Below are 19,502 nucleotides of genomic sequence, written 5' to 3'. Positions count from 1 at the left end.
TGTGCCAACTCGTATGTAGATTTTATCAGTCGCAACAAAGCACAAAGAAACGGGAAGGAACATGGTCAGCTTATGATGCGTTATCTGCCAACATTAAAAAAATATTCTATGCACAGTCAGGAAAAATGATATGTTTGGAAAGATTTCCAAGTTCTTAAAACACTTTCCAACATCAAAACTAAGAGTTTCTCTGCTCTTTCAGCTTCCTGGTTTCTCAGAGTAAAAATTCCCAAAGCAGGAAAACTCAAAAAGCGGTACAACAAACATGTCACTTTTAGGCTTCTCCTGTTTCCTCTGAGAAGACTCAAAAGGAAGAGATCCCAAGATTAACATTAAAAGGGGGGCACTTCCTGAAAGATGCACAGCCCTTGGCCTCTTGGGCATCTCATTTAGGACTGAGACAGAATATTCTGAGCAAGGTGAGCTCATCACTGCAAAGCCAGACCCCGTGTCTGGAGACCAAGTCCAGCCTGGCCCCTAGTGCAGGCCTCAACAAAGGCCACAGCCCCTGCTGTGCTGTCCAAGCAAAACCCAGCGATCTCCTCACAAAGGGAAAGACTTCTCCATTATGCGGATCGGCGTGCGCATCCGCCCCAAGAAGAAGACATCATCTGCCTTCCGAGTGCCTGCTAGCTCAGCAGCAAAGCACTTACTTGTGCTATGGGTGTCTGCTGAGTATTACCACTGGCAAATCTGCTGTGGTCACGACTGCCTGAGAGAGAGAGAGGACAAAGAGAGAGAGAGAGAGAGAGACAGACAGACAGACAGACAGACAGACAGACAGACAGAGAACTCTCTAGTAGAAAATGGAGCAAACATGAAACTACCAGAAACATAAAATTCTAAAACTTTCCGACCTCCTCGGTTCAAATGGTGTCTCTGCAGGGAGGCAGCCATCAGTTTGACCCTGGTGACCCTAACTTGACAAGGCAGAGGACAGTTTCCTTTAACCCTACATTTCTATACCTTCATAATGCAATTTTCCTAGTCGTATTTTCAATAGCAAAACTAAAGAGAAGAGGACTCTTCAGAAGGGGCACCAGCGTCAAGCCCAGGCGATGGATGCATGGAGAACATCTAACTAAGCACATACAATTAAAGGACAGACAGCAGCCGGAAGGGTGTCCGGTGAGGAAAACAATCCGTCCTTGTTCCCCTGCAGGAGCGGCAGTGCCTGCTTCTGGCAAAAACCATAATCTGACTTCTGTTGTGTTTTGTTTTTGTGGTCCTTGGCCATTAAACAGAGTCAGGTGTGGCTAATTGTACTGCTGCTGAGAAAGACCAAATGCCTTCCCCCAGGTGTAGCCTTGCTTGTGCCAGATTTAGTGGGCGGGTCAGCATTTGTCGAGCCTCTGCAGAGGAAGATGCTTCTAAGCTCAAGACTGAAGGAAACCACTTCCTTCATGTTCCTACCTATCAAGTATTTCAAACAGCCTCATGAGGGGCAAACGGAGGCTCGGTCTTCGAGAAGATGTGCGGTTTCTCAGTTCAATACCTTTTGATAAAGACAAACTTTTTTATATCAAGTTCACAAAGAGAAATGAAGTTACTCGTGAGAGCAAAGATACAGTTCTGTGATTACATCACCAGCTTTCAGAGACCCGGGTTGCCATTTTTTCCTCCACATACTACAATAAAGAAATGTCAGACAGCACATCAGCCAACCGCTGGCTGCCCGCCAACGGCACAGAGCAAGGACTGGGACTTTACCTGTTCTTGCTTGTCCAGCCAGCGGTCCACCATTGGGTGGGTGGCACTCAGGGAGGAGCGGGCGTTGTCTCTCTGGAACTGGTTGGACCAGCTGCCAGGATCCCGTGGGAGGCTCCTGTAGTTTTCATCTTTCTATTCAAAATGAAACAGAAGGGGCATCTTTGTAAAAACACAGACCTCACAAATTAACGGCCCTCACTTGGGTTTTCTGACGTTGAGGAGAATTATTCGAGGTATTTGAAATATTTTCCCAAGCATGTACAAAATGGTAGATTGAAGACATCCCATCTAAGTCAGATGCCAGGGTAGAGGAGTTTGATGGAAGAGCGGGAAGAGCTGCACAGAAAGCACACAGTAGCCTAAGAGACTGCATAGCTCCTACTCCCAAGTCGACTTCCAGCCAAATGTGCATACAAAAAAAGTGAGGTTTGTTTCTAGAGACTCGCTTCCTCAATCACGCCATTTCCTCTGTTTCTTTTCCATTATTATGATCATGAGATACTGTCAATAAGTTATCAAAATGGTGAAAACAGGGAAAAAACAATGCATTTTATTCTTCTTTGGATTCTTGAAGTTTTAGGCAAAACAGTAAGATTCTCTGGGCTTTTCTGCAACTTACATCACAAGCTTGCTGTCAAGATTGACTTAAATATCAAGAAAATGCCAGCCTATCATAATACTGGATGCATGAGAGAGAAATATTGTTCATTCTGATGTGGTTATGACAAGCAACGTGAGTGTCTGCTCACTGAGTATCTGCTCATGTGAGTATCTGCTCACTGAGTTTCTGCTCACGTGAGTATCTGCTCACGTGAGTATCTGCTCACTGAGTATCTGCTCACGTGAGTGTCTGCTCACGTGAGTATCTGCTCACGTGAATGTCTGCTCACGTGAGTATCTGCTCACGTGAGTGTCTGCTCACTGAGTTTTCAATGCAGCATAGAAGTACCAAACACAACGTGATCCTGAATGCTGCTTTCAAATACCAAGTTGTAACAGTAGGTTTTAACTTTTGAGCTGCAAAATATTGATTTCCATTTTCTAAGAAAGGAAAATTGTAAGATTAAATAGGGGAATGAAGTTTTTTTGGGTCTATGTTAGATAGAAAGTGTTTCCAACAAGAACACTTTAAAACTGCTCCCCTCAGTTCAGCTCAGGCTGTGAGAGAGGATAGAAGTCTCCATAATAACTGTAAACACACTATGCAATATTTGCATTATTATTATTCATTCACTCTGTGTGTGTGTGTGTGTGTGTGTGCGTGTCTGTGTATTTGCAAGTAAGCTTGGCTGGTGGCAAGTGTGTGGAGGCCCAAGGTCAACCTCGTCGTCTCTCATGTCTCTCTAGCACCTCTTTTGAGCCAGTTCCTCCTCCCAACCCCGCCTCCTCCCACTCCCTCCCGCCCTCTCTCTTTCTACCCCTCTTGCCACCAAACTTCTGCCTTGTCCTTCAGCTAGACTGACTTGCCAGTGAGCCCTGGGAGTCACCCATCCCCTCCTCCCTCAGCGCTGGGGTTGCAGCCATGCGTGCTCTCAGGCCCGGCTCTCGGGAGGCAAACCTGGCTGTCATGCCTGTGCTGATAGCTATGCCTCCCCCTACGAGGGCTGTGTACCATAGACCCCATCCCGACGGGCCAGGGCAGGGTTCTCTTCTACCATAAAATACAGCAAGCATAAGGAATGACTCACAAAAATAAACAAACCTGTATTTGTCAGCATGGGCTTTGATTCGCAAGTCCAAAGACTTTTTATTAAACAATCTTTTAAAACTTGGTGGCTACTGGGGCTAAAGAGATGGCTCCGGGGTCAGTTTCCAATACCCACATGATGGCTAACAACCGCTTGCAACACCAGTCCCAAGGGATCCAATGCCCTCTCCAACCTCCACAGGCACCAGACACATTCAGACAGACAGGCAGGCAGACACTGAGACATAAAGTAAAAACAAGTAACATGTTTTTCAAGGGGAGAAAAAAAACCTTGGTGGCTAAAATAAATATTACCAGGAAGTACCTTTCACTAGAAAATCCCTTTATAATGAATTCAGGGAAGTGGTAAGGAAAACATCACCACAAATGTGCCAACAGGAAATTCAAGTCAATCCGAAAGGGTGAGAGTGCTAGGGACTAAATGCCAAAGGCCCACAAACAGAAGAATGGTTTGGTCTGACTTTCATGTCAGCAATGGTGGGGCTGTGGCTGGCTACAAGTTGGCTCCACTCTCGCCCGCCACCTGATCACTGAGGTCATCATTAACAGCGCCCCTAGCAGAAGGCAAACCAATGAATGGACTCTAGAGAGGCCTGCCCTGTGTCTTCAGCTGGGAGCCTACCTCAGAGAAACCAACAGAGGCAGCCAATGACAGCATGTTTGACACGTCAGAAAACTGCTGAGGCTTGGCAGCTGACTTAGTACAGGGCAAACAAAGCATATGGGACGGATGATGAGACAGTAACGTGAAGGCTGGGCCTGGACCAGGAAGAAGGCAGCATGAAGAAATAAATGGCTAAAGCTAAACAGCCCCTGAGCAGACTCGTGCCTGAAAGATCTGCATCTGACTTTTCTCTCCAGCTTCCTCTACAATCCCCTCAGCTGCCAATTCCTGTCTACGCAATGCTCTCTGTGGAGATTCCGCGGACCTGTACCTCACACCTCGTGTGGTGTGCTGCACTGGTTGCCACCCAGAGACACTTGTTCCAGCCTTGTCCTCTCTAAAGTGTTCTATGCCATCCTGGGGCAGAACTTCCCACAGTGTTTGATGGGTCACACCATGCCTGTGGTGACCAGAAGAGCCTTTCGGCAGCCACGCTGGCTGCATCTCACACCTCTTTACCGCCACTCTGGCTTGGCTTTGCCCTTTTCTTTCTTTCTTTTTCTTTTTCTTTTCTTTCTTTTTTTTTTTTTTTTTTTTTTTTTTTTTTTTTTCCCTGGTTTTTCAAGCACCCAGCTTACTCTGACTTTTCTTAAGTCCAATTTCTGAGACACAACTACTGGGGAAAAAAACTTGCCATTCTTCCAAGCCAGTAATTGCCTTTAACTCCCCCGTTTTCTCCCTTCCCCCTTCTCTGAGAAAGCCCTCAGGTCCTAGTATGCTATGATTTCTGTCACTGTGGTATTCTAATTTTAAATCAAAGTTTAATTTTCAAAGTTGCTATTTTCTACCATTTCATTAAAGCCTGGGCAAGGTCACCATTCACCTTTGTGACCCTGAGTGTGCAGCACAGTAGCCTGCACTGGTGTGACCCTGAGCGTGCAGCACAGTGTCCTGCACAGGTGTTGACACCCTCCTTGAATATGTTGTATTTCCTATTCCACACGATTTTGGAATCCTCGAACATGGCGAAAATATTCTTGTAAGTTTCTTTTACAGTTGCTAAGAGGATGGTGTAAGGGGTTTTAGGACAAACCTCAGCACAAATGTAGTGACTGTGTTTCCAGATTTTACTAAACAACATACTTGTCTGTTTCAGTTCAGTGTCACACCTACAGCTTACAATGCCTATGCCAAATGTGATTACTTCTAATTACATCGAGCAATGGTGGGTTATTTCTCCACTTAACTCAATGATGACACAACTCATGCAACAGGGTCCTGACAGATAACCACATTAAGGGAGGTTATGGCTAAAGATCAAAAAAGACCTGTCCTCTTTTATTGTATCTGATTCTGTACGGTACAGAGAACTCTGGAAAGTTAATAGATAAGTAAAACAGACATTATCTTCCCACAATAAAAGAGTATTCCCAATTCATGGAGAAGCCAGCAGTAAATCTGTGCACTGAAGCCTGTATAAAGACTTGCAAATTACAGCACTTTTAGTTACTGATTGAGTAGAGAAGCTGAAAAAGTCTTTTGATCCCCATGAAATATCTCCTTTATTGTGTTACTAATATGAAGAAATGACACCCAGAGAGCAACACAAACTATTTCCAGGGTAGTTAAGCAGAACCTAGCAGCCTGGGTTACCCATCGTGAGAAGGTTCAGCAGCTACCTTGTAAATAAGGGCTTGGAGTCTAGCACTTGTCCCCAGTGTGGGACCAATCCCACCCTCACTAAAACATTTACAAATAAAGAAAGCAATGGATCCCATGCCGAACATAGTCCAGGCTGGACACTTCTTTTGCAAAATGCTTGGGGCTGGTATTTTAGCCACCACCACCACCACCCCCACCCCCACCCGGATCTGAGACACGCTTGAAGCTCCTTGGGCATGAGAACTAAGCACAATTTCACTTAGTTTTCATTCATGCCCTGAGAGTCGAATCACCTGGCAGCAGAGACCAAGAGAGAAGGAGATCTGAGGGAGAGTCAAGGGGCCTGCCTGCCCACCGCCTTCAATCCTTGCATTAGTTCCATGGCCACTGTTGCCCTTGTTCACGGGCATCGAGAACAGCACCCCCAGCCTTCCAGTGTGCACTGAACACCAGCATCTCCCTGAGAGCCCTCCAGGCCTCCCAGTTAGATCACAACTGCTGAGGTATCCAGCCTCGTGGGCTGAACAGGTTCCGGGGTCTCAGGTGCCACTGTTGTACACCCTGCCTGACTCATGCAAGCCAGTCTCAGAGAGGCCCCTTGCGATAGATAGATAGATCCATTCAGGCCCCTTGCGGTAGATAGATAGATCCATTCAGGCCCCTTGCGGTCGATAGATAGATCCATTCAGGCATTTCTGTTACATTTGTATAGGCCTACCACATCAGCGATAAACGGCTTGATCATGGGTGACTCCAGCAGGGCAAGACGAGGTGTTCTCTGTGTTTGCATGGCTTACCCTACATGCATGGCAATGCTGAGGTGCAGCCGTCTTACCTCTGACTTAGTTTTCTAAAGTATGGTCAGTAGTTGGTGGCAATGTTCCTCTCAGGCAAGAAAACCATGCCTAGGAACACAGACCAGCATGGGCCAGAGATAGAAATATGGCTGGATCCTGTATAAAGAGGGCCAGGCAAACTCCTAGAGATTCAGGTGTGAGGGAACTAAAAAGGCAAGATCTTAGCAGACCAACGCAGAGAGCAGACCAGGACAGCAAATACCCAGACTCACTTAGGCTCTTACGTGTGGAGCGCTTTCCCCAATTGTTCCTCATTCTCTTCAGTAGCCCAGAATGTCAGCAAATTCTCTTATGCACTTTTCTTTTTCAGGGCCAGGGGTCAAGGCTAGGGTTTGCACATGCTGTGCCTCAATCTCAGCTCCACCCGGGCCCCCCACCCCCAGCCCTCAAAGTATGATTTGAAGCTGGGAGGAACTCCAGAGAGCATCCAAGTTAGCACCTTCTCTCTGAAGGAAGAAACGGACCAGACAAGCTAAGATGCGGCCCACCGGGCGGGTCCTGGGCGATCACCACTGCACTCCATTCCTCTGCAGTGTCAGTAAGAAGCCACAGCTCCCTCTCCGGCTCCCTGTACGTAGCTCACATGGGAAATATAAGTGTTTCTGATATCCAGTGATTCCTACACCCTGACCTCCTAGGCTTTTATACAGCAGGTGCAGTGAAGCAATTACACAGCCGCCACTGGTGAATTATATTTATGGTAGCGATGGCTGGCGACCAGCACAACTACCTAGTCTTCAGAACAGGCACAGTAAAGTGTCTGCTTTAAAACTGCCACATTGAAGAACCTCTTTCCATGTGCAAGAGTCTCTTCTTCCTCTTGGAAAACAAGCCAGTGGGAGGGACAAGGAGGACCTGAAAGGAGAATTGACTTTTTTTTCCCTGAGTTACAGAAGTACGTTCTCCTGACTATGCGCAGAACAGAGCTAGGAGAGCAGCCAGTGATAACAAAGGCTTTCATTGTCTCATTCGCAAGGTCTTTCAAAGAAAGCAACATGGCCACTTGACGTTCCTGAATGGACAGAATTGACAGTCAGCCAGGGTGACAGCAGAGAGAGCTGAACCACCTACCACTCCAAGCACACGCTTGTCTTAGCTTCCTACCGCTGTGATAAAACACCGTAGCCAAGAGCAACCTGGGGAGGAAACGGCTCATCTCTGCTTACACTTCCGTCACTGATGGAAGTCAGGCCAGGGACCTGTGTGCAGGAAGGACCGAAGCAGACACTCCTCACGAGTGTTGCTTTCTAGCCTGTTCCCCATGGCCTTCTCAGCCTGTCTTCTTGACCCACCCAGGATGCCCACCCCCATCCCCACCGGGGCTGGCACTGCCCTCAGTAGCATAGCCACATTGACAAGAAGCCCTACAAACTTCCCCACCAGCTAATCTTACTGGAGACAGTTCCTCAACCAAGATCCCCTTGCTCGGGTAACTCTAACTTGAGTTAAGCTGACAAACTACACAGGTCAGCTCTGTCAATTCAGTGTAAAAGAAGAAGTCAAAACGGAAATACTTCGTATCAGACTGAATGTGGAACAATCTGAGAAGAGCCTGGGGGTGTGGATGTGCACGTGTTAGGGGAGGGGGCGTCCTGCTGGAGACAGAACCTAGGCCTTGGCATATGCTAGGCAAATGTTCTTTCATGGAGCCACGCCCCACCTCCTGGCTCATCTTCTTGAGCTACAGTAAAACAAAGAGCACTGTTTGATGACTGCCGGTCAACTCTGAAAAACAAATCAAAGTCCAAAGCAACTTCCAAGCGCTCTGCAGTGCCGTGTACTCCTGAATCTGAAGGTGGGAAATATGTCTCTCCACATTTCAGCTTCTTTCATAAACAATCAACTCTAAATGTTTTGGTCTTGAATCTAATAGTAGGAATAAAATTGCATATTGCCTTGAAATCTTTCAACACAGTGCCAGGGGAAGGCAGTGTCGTGCTAGGAAGCACACAGAAGGCATGAACAGTAGGCACAGCCCACCGTGTCTCATTCCCACCATTGTCCAAACACACACAGGTAAGTCTTCAGATGAATTTACCCGCACACTTTCCATCTGACCTGGATTTACAGAAATCATTCAAAAATCAAGATACCCGTGTCGTATGCCATCAATCTGCCAAAGCAAACAATTAACGCTCCTTTCTGAAAAACTTTTAAGCTGAAAAGGTCTGGATGGACTGACAGAAGCGATGGGGAATTTCAGCGCCAGCTCCTTCCTTGGCTATCATATCCTCGGCTTTAATTGTCCAAATGCTTCCTTGGGTAAGCCATGTCCATGGCTCATTTCTAAAAATGCTTATCCATGTCACAATCCTGGCCGGCACACTGCTCATAAAACAAAAGGGCTTCTTCTGGAGGTACGTTTGGGAATTACAGCTCTCCGCAGGAAGCGTGAAGGAACGGACCTCCACCGCCGAGGGACAAACACCCCTCTATCCACCACTCTGACAAACAAGGCGGGTTCTCTGTGCAGGGCACTGATACGCAAGGAAATCACTCTCCCAGTTACCATTAAAAATTAAAGCTCTAAAGCAAGGGCTGCAGAAAATCTTCAGCCCCTCTGCTGAAATCTTGCCACTACCAAAACTTTTACTTTGAGTAAATTTGGAACACACCGAGGTTGGCATCTGGATCTCTCAGAAAACTTAAAAGATGAAAGTGGAGATCTGCAGCCGTACCATTAAGTGAGCTCACCTGAAGCCAACGAGCATTTCTCAAACGCAGGCCCACAACAAAATGTCTATAACAGCATATCAGTTGCCAATAAAATCAGATGCCAAAAGTAAGCCGCTTCTAGAAAGCTATACATTGGGGTATGGCCTAGGTGTCAGCAGGCTCAAAAGACGCCAGGTGCATTCTGGTCGCACACACTTTGCGCTCCTGGCTGCTACCTCGCCCCCGGAGTCACCTGTGGGTGGTACGTATAGTGCTAAGTTGTAGTACAGTTATTTTTAAAAAGGTTTATATATCAGACAAAAGTTGCACAGACGGGACAAAGAACCCTTTATGCTCTCTGTCCGACTTCCTCTGACGTCATCTTTCTTTGATACTACCGTATTTCCAAAACCAGGCGGCAGCGCTGCCAAAGAACTAGTGATGTACAGTCATCGCTCTCTTTTCTCCCATCGTGGTCTCGATTATGCCAAGATCTAGCTCAGGACCCAAGTCACAGTCCGTTACCAGGTCCCCAGGCTGGTCAGGTGCGCTGGCCTCCTCACATCGCAGGGTCATCGGGTCATCAGACAGGCGGGTGTCACTGCTGATGCACACCCGACATTTTCTGTTTCGGTAGTTAGCCACATTCTTCTACTGTTCAATCACTAACTGTCTCTCTCCACCTCTGTTTTTTGGGAATGACCTACCAAGAACAACCATCTTCTAGCAGAAGGTAGCAAGCGCTTGCTAAGTTCAGGCAGGAAAAACCATGCACAGCGTTGTGTCAGGGGGAGGGAGAGTGCTATAAAGAAATGTGCCTCTTTAGTTTCATCTGTTATTTATTTATTTATTTATTTATTTATTTATTTATTTATTTTGGTTTTTCGGAACAGGATTTCTCTGTGTAGCCTTGGCTGCCCTGGACTTACTTGTAGACCAGGCTGGCCTTGAACTCACAAAGATACACCTGCCTCTGCCTCCCGAGTGCTACCATTAAAGGAGCCACCACGCCCAGCTCCCGTTTGTTTTTTAAATTCAGTTATGGAGTCAATCTGTGGGTCACAACCCCTTTGAAGGTTGCACGACCCTTTCACAGGGGTCACCCTAAGACCATTGGAAAGCACAGATATTTACACTGTGACTCATGACATTAGCAAAATTACAGTTATGAAGTAGCAACTTAAATTCTATGGTTTGGGGGTGGGGGGTCATCACACATGAGGAGCTACATGAAAGGGCCGCAGTATTAGAAATGTGGAGTACCACTGCGTTAGCGCAATGACATAATCGCTTTGTGATTGCTAAGCTGTTTTGAGTAATTTACATAAATTTTTAAAAAGTTAAGTATATCACACTTCCAAAAACAACAAAACTAGTGAGAATAAACGGAGAAAAGAGAGACCAACAAAAGTAGCATAAAGGAAAGGAATGGGGATCCGCAGGCATAATGGGTAATTAGAAAAGATACTAATGAAGTCAGCATGTCTTTTAAATTATTTTATGTTTAATTATATGTACGTGGGGAGGGGGCATTTGAATGTGGGTGCTGTGCCCTCAGGGGTGTGCCTGGCTCGCTGGCCTCGGCTGCACGTGGCTCTGAGGACATTCACAAAATATCCCATCTTCAGTTTGGACTTTTATTTATGTGGTGAAGTATCATAGCTAAGCCCAAGAGCACCTTTGGACTTCGTAATTTGGGAGCTGACTATATGCTAGATGTAGCACAGACACGGGTGACATGGGGTTGTTAACAGCTCAGCCAGGTGAGCTCAGCACTTGCAGTCAGGCTATTGTCCTGTGACGACCACCATCACTAACTAAAAGCTCCAGCAGAGGCACTGAGTTCAATTAAAAGTCTTTTAATACACAAACCAGAGGGAACTCATGGTTCTAGAATGGGAAAACATGCTGCAACAGCAGTCTAAGCTCCAGGGCTCACAGGACCTCCTTTTAAGCTGTCGTGGGGGCGGGGCAATTTGGGGGTTACTGTTGCATCTGCCCCTAAACTTAGCTCATGAATAACTAAAGAGCAGTTTCTCCTTCACAGCCAGAAACTCAAGGGTACTAGTGTGTTATATTTCATATGTGTGTACAAGTGCATGTGTACTGATGTCTGTGTAAACAAACGGACTTGAATCTATGCAGGCTCACGGGTGCAGAGGCCAGAGGACAACCTTGCCTGTCATACTCAGGCAGTGTCCAAGGATCTCTCACTGGCCTGAGGCTCAGCACTCTCAGGTGTACCGGCTGGGCCGGAAAGCCCAGGACCCACTTGTCTCCACCTCCAGCAACGGAACCATGCCACAGCTGCATCTGGTTTTTAACATGAACATTGAAGGGACTGGAAGTCAGGTCCTTGTGTTCACATAGCAGTCGCTCTGCTGACTGAGCTATCTCGTCAGCCTCGACTCTTAAAACATCAAACCGTGGGATGAGGAGACAGCTCACCTGCCAAAGGCTGGGCTCACAAGCAAAAATATAAAACACATCAAATTGCATTTACAACTTGACCAATAGTTTGAAGGAATAAATTATGAAGAATAGAAACCAGCGAGCCAAATGGTTTTGAAACAGGTGAGGGAGTAGAGGCATAGATTAGTATGGACACCATAATTAATAGAAGAAGAAAGAAGAAAGCGGAAAGACTGGGAGCCGGCTCGGCCGTCACCAACATTTGCTGCTCTTTCAGAGAACCAAGTTGGGTTCCCAGCACTGACGTCCAGGAGCTTACAAGCCAGCACAGCTCCTCAGTGCCCTCCCTGACTCCCGTAGGACCCTGAAGACCCATAGAATGCACAGACAGAACCCTCCAGAACATAGTACAGGAGGTGTTAGTACTAATTATTAATCTGTATGCCAAATGGAAGTGTTTCTTGTGCTTGAAAACCCAGAGCAGGCATATTCCGGAGGTGTCAAGTCCGAATAAGCTATGGGGCTCTCATCTTTGGAGCTGGGAGTCTGAACCGCCTGCACTACACTGCAGCCAAAAAGCATGAGGAGAGCAGCAAGGCCCCGAGCCAGCCAGCGCCCTCAGCACAGCCCACACACAGGAACGCTATTTCCTGTTCTGGTTCTGCTTGGCCAGAAGCAGCCAGGGTTTCAGGCCACGGTTGGCTATAAGGGAGTTCAAAACAACTAAAATAAGTTAATTTTAATTGATTTAAATTTGAAAGTGACAAGTGTGTTACCCAAGTATGTAAACAAGCTAAATGCCACCAAAGCAAACCTACGCTCCAGTTCTGTGGTGTCTCGGGGTAACCACGGCACCCACCTGACGTGCCTGCTCCCCTCTCCTCCTCGCTACCTCTTTTTTGGGACAGGCCCACACTAGGAAGCAGAGGCTGAACTGAAAGCTGTCAATCTGCTGCCCCAACCTTTCCCCAGTGCTGGGCTTGCAGGTGGCTCCCAGCACCTCCCCAGCAGACATCGTCCATTTTTCTATATACTGAGAAGCTCCCAGAAAGAGTGGAGTTCCAGAGTGGACAGAGCAGCTCTGAAGACTGCCCCATCCCTGACTCCCTCTCTCTCCCCCCATCCCCGACCCCCCCTCTCTCCCCCCATCCCTGACTCCCTCTCTCTCCCCCCATGCCTGCCCCCTCCTCTCCCCCCATCCCTGACTCCCCCTCTCTCCCCCCATCCCCGCCCCCCCTCCCCCACCCCTGACTCCCTCTCTCTCCCCCCATCCCTGAGCCCCCCCCCCCCGCCTCTCTCCCCCCATCTCTAGTCTGAGAGTACAGCTGAGGGATAAAGCACTGCACTACCACCATGGCTCCCTGGGCTCACTCAAAACATCATGGGAAAATAATTAGAAGGAGGGACGATGGAACATTCAGTGAAGCGCGGACCTGAGTGTAAATCCTCTTTTCCTATTTGTCCCTCCCTCTTCCCCCTCCCTTTTTCTACGCCCCTCTTCCTTTTACGTTTGCTTCATGCACACGTACATCCATCAAGCTGGTGCCTCTCACAGTGCTAAATATGAAAGTACCTCAGGCTTCCTGACATGACCTTAGGTGAAGCAGTTAATAATGACTTTAAAACTGTTCATCTCCTTATAAAGTAAATCTAGCTCAGAAATCTATTTAAAAAAAAAAGAGGTGTCAAAATAAATTAACATTTAGAGATATCATTTGAAATATAGTTCTAAAATCTATACTTTTAAGAAACAATATAGATGAAAATATAAATGTCAACCACAGAAAGTTCACCAAGTAACATTAATTAGCACGAACTTTCTTTTAAAAAAGCCCAATACAGGATAGAATAATCTGCAAATACTGATATTTATGAGATACAGCAAAATCTCTCAATAACACAAATTTAGGAAAGTTTGCTGGAAATTAAACCATCCTGCTGGCTGACACCCCACTGTGATAAGGACAGTCACTGCTCACATAGAAGTCACACAGCCTCTGCTCCAGTTTCGTCATGATTTCAAAGGACTTACCTGCCTCTTTATACTCTTCATTACTTGGTAAATAAAAAGCATAGTAGTATCATAAAAGGTAAAAACTGTGGTCCCTTAAAATATATATAGGAAATGTTTACTAAACTAATTTCTAGACCTAGGGTACAACTGAGGGGTGGAGCAGTGAACTGCCAGGTATGAGGCCCTAGGTTTCATCTTGAGCACCATGGAAAACTATTTAGAAGATGGAGAAATGGCTCAGTCAGCAAAGCAAGAACCTGAACCTGAATCTTCACCCTGGTGTGGTGGCCCCTCAGGAACCCAGTGCCGGGGAGGCAGAGGCTGGTGGGTCCCTTCAGTTCACTCGCCAGCCAACCTAACCCAAAGTGGTGAGACTGCAGGTTCCATGAAAGCCTGACTCAAAACATAGAATGAAGAGTGGAGAGTGATTAAGTGACACATCTACTCCCAGCTTCTTGCCTCCAGACTCATCCAATCTCTCCTCCCTCTCCCTCTCCCTCTCTTTCTCTCAGAAAAAAAGAGCTCCCATTGCTCAAAGAAGGGAAAGAGGTGGCAGAGGTCTATTTCAGAAAGCTCCTTTTCTAAGTGGCTGCATACAGCAGATAGTCTCGGGAACACACTAAGCACAGCCAGCAAACAGAAACAAGACAAGTAAGGGGCAAAAACATTGCAAACCTCTCTCTCGGGGTGGGGGTGGGGGGGTCTCTCGGGGAGGGGTCTCTCAGGGGGTGGGGGGGTCTCTCGGGGGTGTGGGGGGGGTGGGGCGACAATAACTAACTTAAAAGGCCACGGACAGCATTGTGAGGTGTTTTTATTATAGCTCTTCCCTTCCACTAACTAGGTAAGGATTCTTCTTGGAAATTTGCATTTTCATGCTAAATCTACCACTGTCGAGTGTCTAAGGGAGAAGATATAGGATTCAAAGTGTTGCTTGTCAGTATCTCGGGGGGAGTGCGGCATGTGACACCACACTGCAGCAGTGCAGTCTTACCCACTGACCCGCCCGCGAGATCCTTCTGCTAAGTGCCTCACGCCGCACTCACGTGGCCAGGTCACAGGCTCGGGCACACTAGCTGACCTCAGTCACGGCTGTCCTGATGGAATATGGACCAAGGAGGCCAGGAAATGATTCAAGTACTCACACAGGTTAAAACTACCCCACGCAAGGTGAAGATCTCCTGCATGTGAAGTCTCGGACAGACGGGAAGGCAGTGCCTAAGGAGTCACTTTCCTCCGTGTCTCTAAGACAGGGCAGAGGTGGCCAGCCATGAAATACTGCAAACAGGACTGAGGGATTTCCAAGAGAACTCCAAAAAAAGGGGCAAGGTTCCCTTCTCCTCCTCCACCTCCCACACACAGATAAAGCATAAAAACCACAATGAATTCCAGAAGCCCACGGCTACCTACTCTCAAGGTCCAGCAGACTCAGGGTCATGAACGCCTGTGTATGCTTGCCCTGCACGCCGTGGTGGAAACCTACCCTGCCGTTCCACCCGGTGATCCGCCCTCCATAGCCCGGGTGCCCACTACAAAGTGACAGACTAACATCTTAAAGTCATGCATTGTAGATCGGCTCTTGTGAACTCAGAAAAAAATATACTTAGTGCTCTATGGCGAACAGCAAGCAATCTTTTTCCTCATTCTCTTTCCCGATATGAAAAAAAAAAAAAGAGGGGGGGGAGGTCTTCTCATAGCTGAAAACACAGAAACATGGAATGAGATAAACAGATATATAAATGATTGTTAGGTGATGACAGATAGATGATAGAGATAGACAGATAGACAGATAGATAGATAGACAGATAGACAGATAGACAGATAGACAGATAGATAGATAGACAGATAGACAGATAGATAGACAGATAGACAGATAGATAGATAGACAGATAGACAGATAGATAGACAGATAGACAGATAGATAGATAGACAGATAGACAGATAGACAGATAGACAGACAGACAGACAGACAGACAGACAGACAGACAGATAGATAGATAGATAGACGATATGAAAAGCTTTACTAATCTTGTCTAAATTATATGCTGGGGACTGTACAGATGACTCAGTGGTTAAAAGCACCAGCTGCTCTTGCAGAGGACACCAGTTTGATTTCCAGCATCCATGTGGGTAGCAGTTTTACAGTACTAACAGTATATAGTTTAACATTTATTTATATTTTTTAATGTACATTGGTGTTTTGCCTGTGAGCATATCTGGGCACCACCCATTATCCCTGGTGACCATGGAGGCCAGAAAAGGGCATTGAATCCACTGCAACTATTATAGTTAGCAGGCTCCGGCTGAGAACCTCTAAGTCCTATTTCCAGACTCCAGCATATAATTTAGACAAGATTAGCAAATTAATAGCTGAGAAATTAATAACACAAGAGAACACAATGCTACCCACTATCTGTACCCGCTGTGAGGACGTAATGTCACTCAGGGGCGTCAACCCAGGCCTCTCCTTTGGGAAAGGTGCGGCCATGTGCAACACAGAACACTAAGTCTGTGCAGCTGAGGAAAGGCTCGTACGGTATGTGACCACTTCTAAGAAGGAAAACAATATATTCAAGGTTGTGTACCAATATGAGTGTTTGCAATGTGAGAAGAGATGGATAAATAAAAATGTCCAACAGGGAGGGGGTCGTAAATCAGAGCAGACGGTACGGTAGAATACTTTACATTGTTTAAAAATATTCTCTAATAAAATTCAAATATAAAACCCTTTGTGGTGGAAGAAAAATATAGGAATACTGAGAATGCAGAGCCAACATGGGAGCGTGTGTGTGTGTGTGTGTGTGTGTGTGTGTGTGTGTGTACACGCGTGTTTTCACTGGTATCCTCATGGGAAAAACTAAATCCAGCCCAGCCCCCCACTTAGGCCTGTGATCTGATGAGAGCCCGTGTGGCATGGGGTGGCTGCCCACGGCTGACATCTCCGTGTTGGAGTTGCGGTGCTTGACTTTATTTTCCTGGTTCCCCAGGTGTTTCACGATGACAGATACATGTTATTTACTACAAAGGCAGAAGTGCATTTGGCTAATTATTCTAAGCATCTCAATATGGCCCTCACATGCCGTGCTCGGCTCCAGAGGCGGGAAGGCTGAGGATCGCTCCCTGGAGCCCCGGCAAGGCAAGCCGGAGTCTGCATGCAGATGACTCCGCCTGTCTGAACCTAGTGGTGGGGGGCCTCAGATTTCAGCGGCAGTAATTAAAGGGAATCTCCATGGCCCATTGCTGCTCACAGAACTCGGAGGTTCAGCCTCTGTTTTGCAGGCGAGGCAAGCACCCGTGAGGACAGAATGCCCATGAGGACAGACCGCTGGGATGCGACTGCTCACAGGCAGACCAGATATACACCAGTCTAGGCGTGTTCTGTGAGATTTTCCAATAATCCGAGAAATGAATTCTAAGGATTAAACCTTTTCAGTTTCAAATGTGACAAAAGCAGATCTGCTTGGTGCTACTTCACCTAAGTCACGTACTCAGGACACTAAAGGAGTCACCAGCGAAGCCTGGCTATGCTCAGACCACTGGCCCGTCAGACCTGATGAGATGAAAACCCACTTGAAAAAAAGAGATTTTTTTTAAACTGTAAACTTTACTTGTTTATAAATCTGTAAATATTTAAATTTATATATTTACAAATTTCTGACAAAAATTAAAAGCCACGAGGTCTACTCAGGAAGTAGATTTTGCTTCTTTCGGGCAGCTCACATCACGCTGGCATCAGTGAGAAAGCAATCTAACTTGGCTCCTCACAGACTCTTTGAGAGCTAGGCTGGCAGCTAAATCCATAGGCACCAACAGCCCTAACGTGCACTGCTGCCTTATACCCCTGCCCTTCAGGGCCCTTGTCAGGTGGGGACTGAAGCCAGATCGTGTGTGCCATGCAAGTGTCTTCCTTGGAGCTAAACCACTGGCCCGACTCTTTTGTTTTTTGTTTTTGTTTTTTTTTTAAAGACATATTCATTTACTTATTTAATGTATATGAGTGCTTTATACCTGCAGGCCAGAAGAGGGCACCAGACCTCATTATAGATGGTTGTGAGCCACTGTGTGGTTGCTGGGAATTGAACTCAGGTCCCCTAGAAGAACAGGCGGTTCTCTTAACCTCTGAGCCATCTCTCCAGCCCCTGGCCTGATTCTTATTTCACAGGTGTATGCCCCATGGGTTTTACTTCCGCTTAAGCCAATACTAATAAAGACAAAAGTTTGTTGGAATGTAAACCAAAAAAAAAAAAACAACAACAACAACAACCCACTTCCCTAGGAACTTTCACACAGATGCATGGGATAAGCCAAAACAAAAACAAAAACAAGAAGCAAAAAAACAAAAAAACCCTCAAGCTCTGTCCACTCCGATATTACTGTGACTGGCACTTTGTAGCAACACGCCCACGTGTCTCATTCCATGCTCTGTAAATTACAAACTCTGACTGTGCAGACACAGCCATGAAACATGAAAACACAGCTTAAAGCTCATTGAGAGACTAGAGCCGTGGCAGAGTGGGATAGCACATCTGGGCTCTACAGGAAGAGGTGACGAAGGCCCCTCACATAGTGTTAATATGCTAAAGTGTGTTTATTGGGCTGAGTAACATAGGTCAAAAGAAGTGAGTTGCACTGTGACCAGACAGCATACTCTACTCTGAAGGGAAACTTGGGATGAAATGATCAAAGAAACAGAATAAAATGCCACGAAGTGTGCTTTGATAGTCCTAATTCTATAATGCTGGCAGTTCTCTGATATACTTCCTAAGCCGATGCAGGCATTTGCTCATTCATGTGGGAAATACCTCTAGAAGGTCATGCCGAAGGCAAAAAGAAGAAATTTCCTGTGAAGAGAGAAAAGAAAAACCAGAAACAAACTTTAAAAAAAAAAAAAAAATTTATAGGGCAATGTTTCATGTTCAAGTTTTTCTTCAGAGGCTGTTTGTATAGTTCAGTGTTCAAGAACTTCCCTGACATGTTAGGGCTGGAGGTCCCAGGCCCTGGGGCTGAGGAAGACAAAGGAAGGGGGGCACAGGCATGAGAAAGAGGGGGCTACATTTTTAATCATATGGATATATTATTATTTCAAAACATGGATCCACAGATGACCATACTCAATACACCGCATTAAATTTCATCACAAGATTCAAACAAACTGTACGTTATCAACTGTCTCCGTACACTGATGAGAAACCCACTAGCGCTCACATAGGGCCACAGCATGTGCCCAGGAAACACATGGCCACACACAAATGGTACCAGTGGACACAAGATAACAACGGTTGCAGAAACGAGTGGGGTGGTTACCTTCCTGTCACAGGTTTTGGGACTTCCAGTGGTGTTCTGCTTGAGGAAGCCAGCTGTCGTGGACCAGCGGGTGGGGTTTTTCCTGGAGGGCTCCTCGGAGGAAAAGTTATTATCACTGACGGAGGTGGAGAGGCCGGTTAACGCTGGGTCGCTGCTCCGGCGGACGTGCAGAGGCGTATCTACACAAAGAGAGGACTGGGCTTAGAGATCAGCACCTCACTACAGAAGATGCACGCCAGAGAGTAATAGTAATTGTGTAGCTTAGTTTAATCACATGTGTTGTTCGTTGTGTGTCTGCGTGTGTATGTGGTGTGCGTGCGTGTGTGTCAGGGTACATGTGTGGATGCTGGAAAACAACTTGCAGCACCTTTATTTGCTGAGGCATCTTGGCAGCCCAAGAAATGCTTTCAAAAAGAGACAGGGCCAGCACTCTAACACAAATCCCACCGGATGGTGAGTGCTGGGGAGGAGGGAGCCTAGTGCTGGACAGAGCTGCCTGGGCTGGTAATTTGGCTTTACCACTCTTCGTTACTCAGGCAAGAAGCCCCGCTGTCCCACAGTCACCTGCTACAGGAATAA

At 46.6% G+C, this 19,502-nt stretch overlaps 1 protein-coding gene across 1 annotated transcript in view; it reads right to left on the bottom strand.

Moving 5' to 3' along the window:
- The window catches only part of Pard3 (par-3 family cell polarity regulator), a 524,608-nt gene that overhangs the window by 281,057 nt on the left and 224,049 nt on the right, over positions 1 to 19,502 (bottom strand). The window contains 2 exon segments of the mRNA XM_051169253.1: positions 1,711 to 1,842; positions 18,924 to 19,102. Coding sequence (XP_051025210.1) covers positions 1,711 to 1,842; positions 18,924 to 19,102 — 311 coding nt within the window.

This window comes from Acomys russatus, chromosome 26 (assembly GCF_903995435.1).
Source record: "Acomys russatus chromosome 26, mAcoRus1.1, whole genome shotgun sequence".
NCBI classification, from domain to species: domain Eukaryota; kingdom Metazoa; phylum Chordata; class Mammalia; order Rodentia; family Muridae; genus Acomys; species Acomys russatus.
The sequence above is the reverse complement of the archived record's forward strand: the minus strand, read 5'-3'. Positions and strand labels throughout refer to the sequence as shown.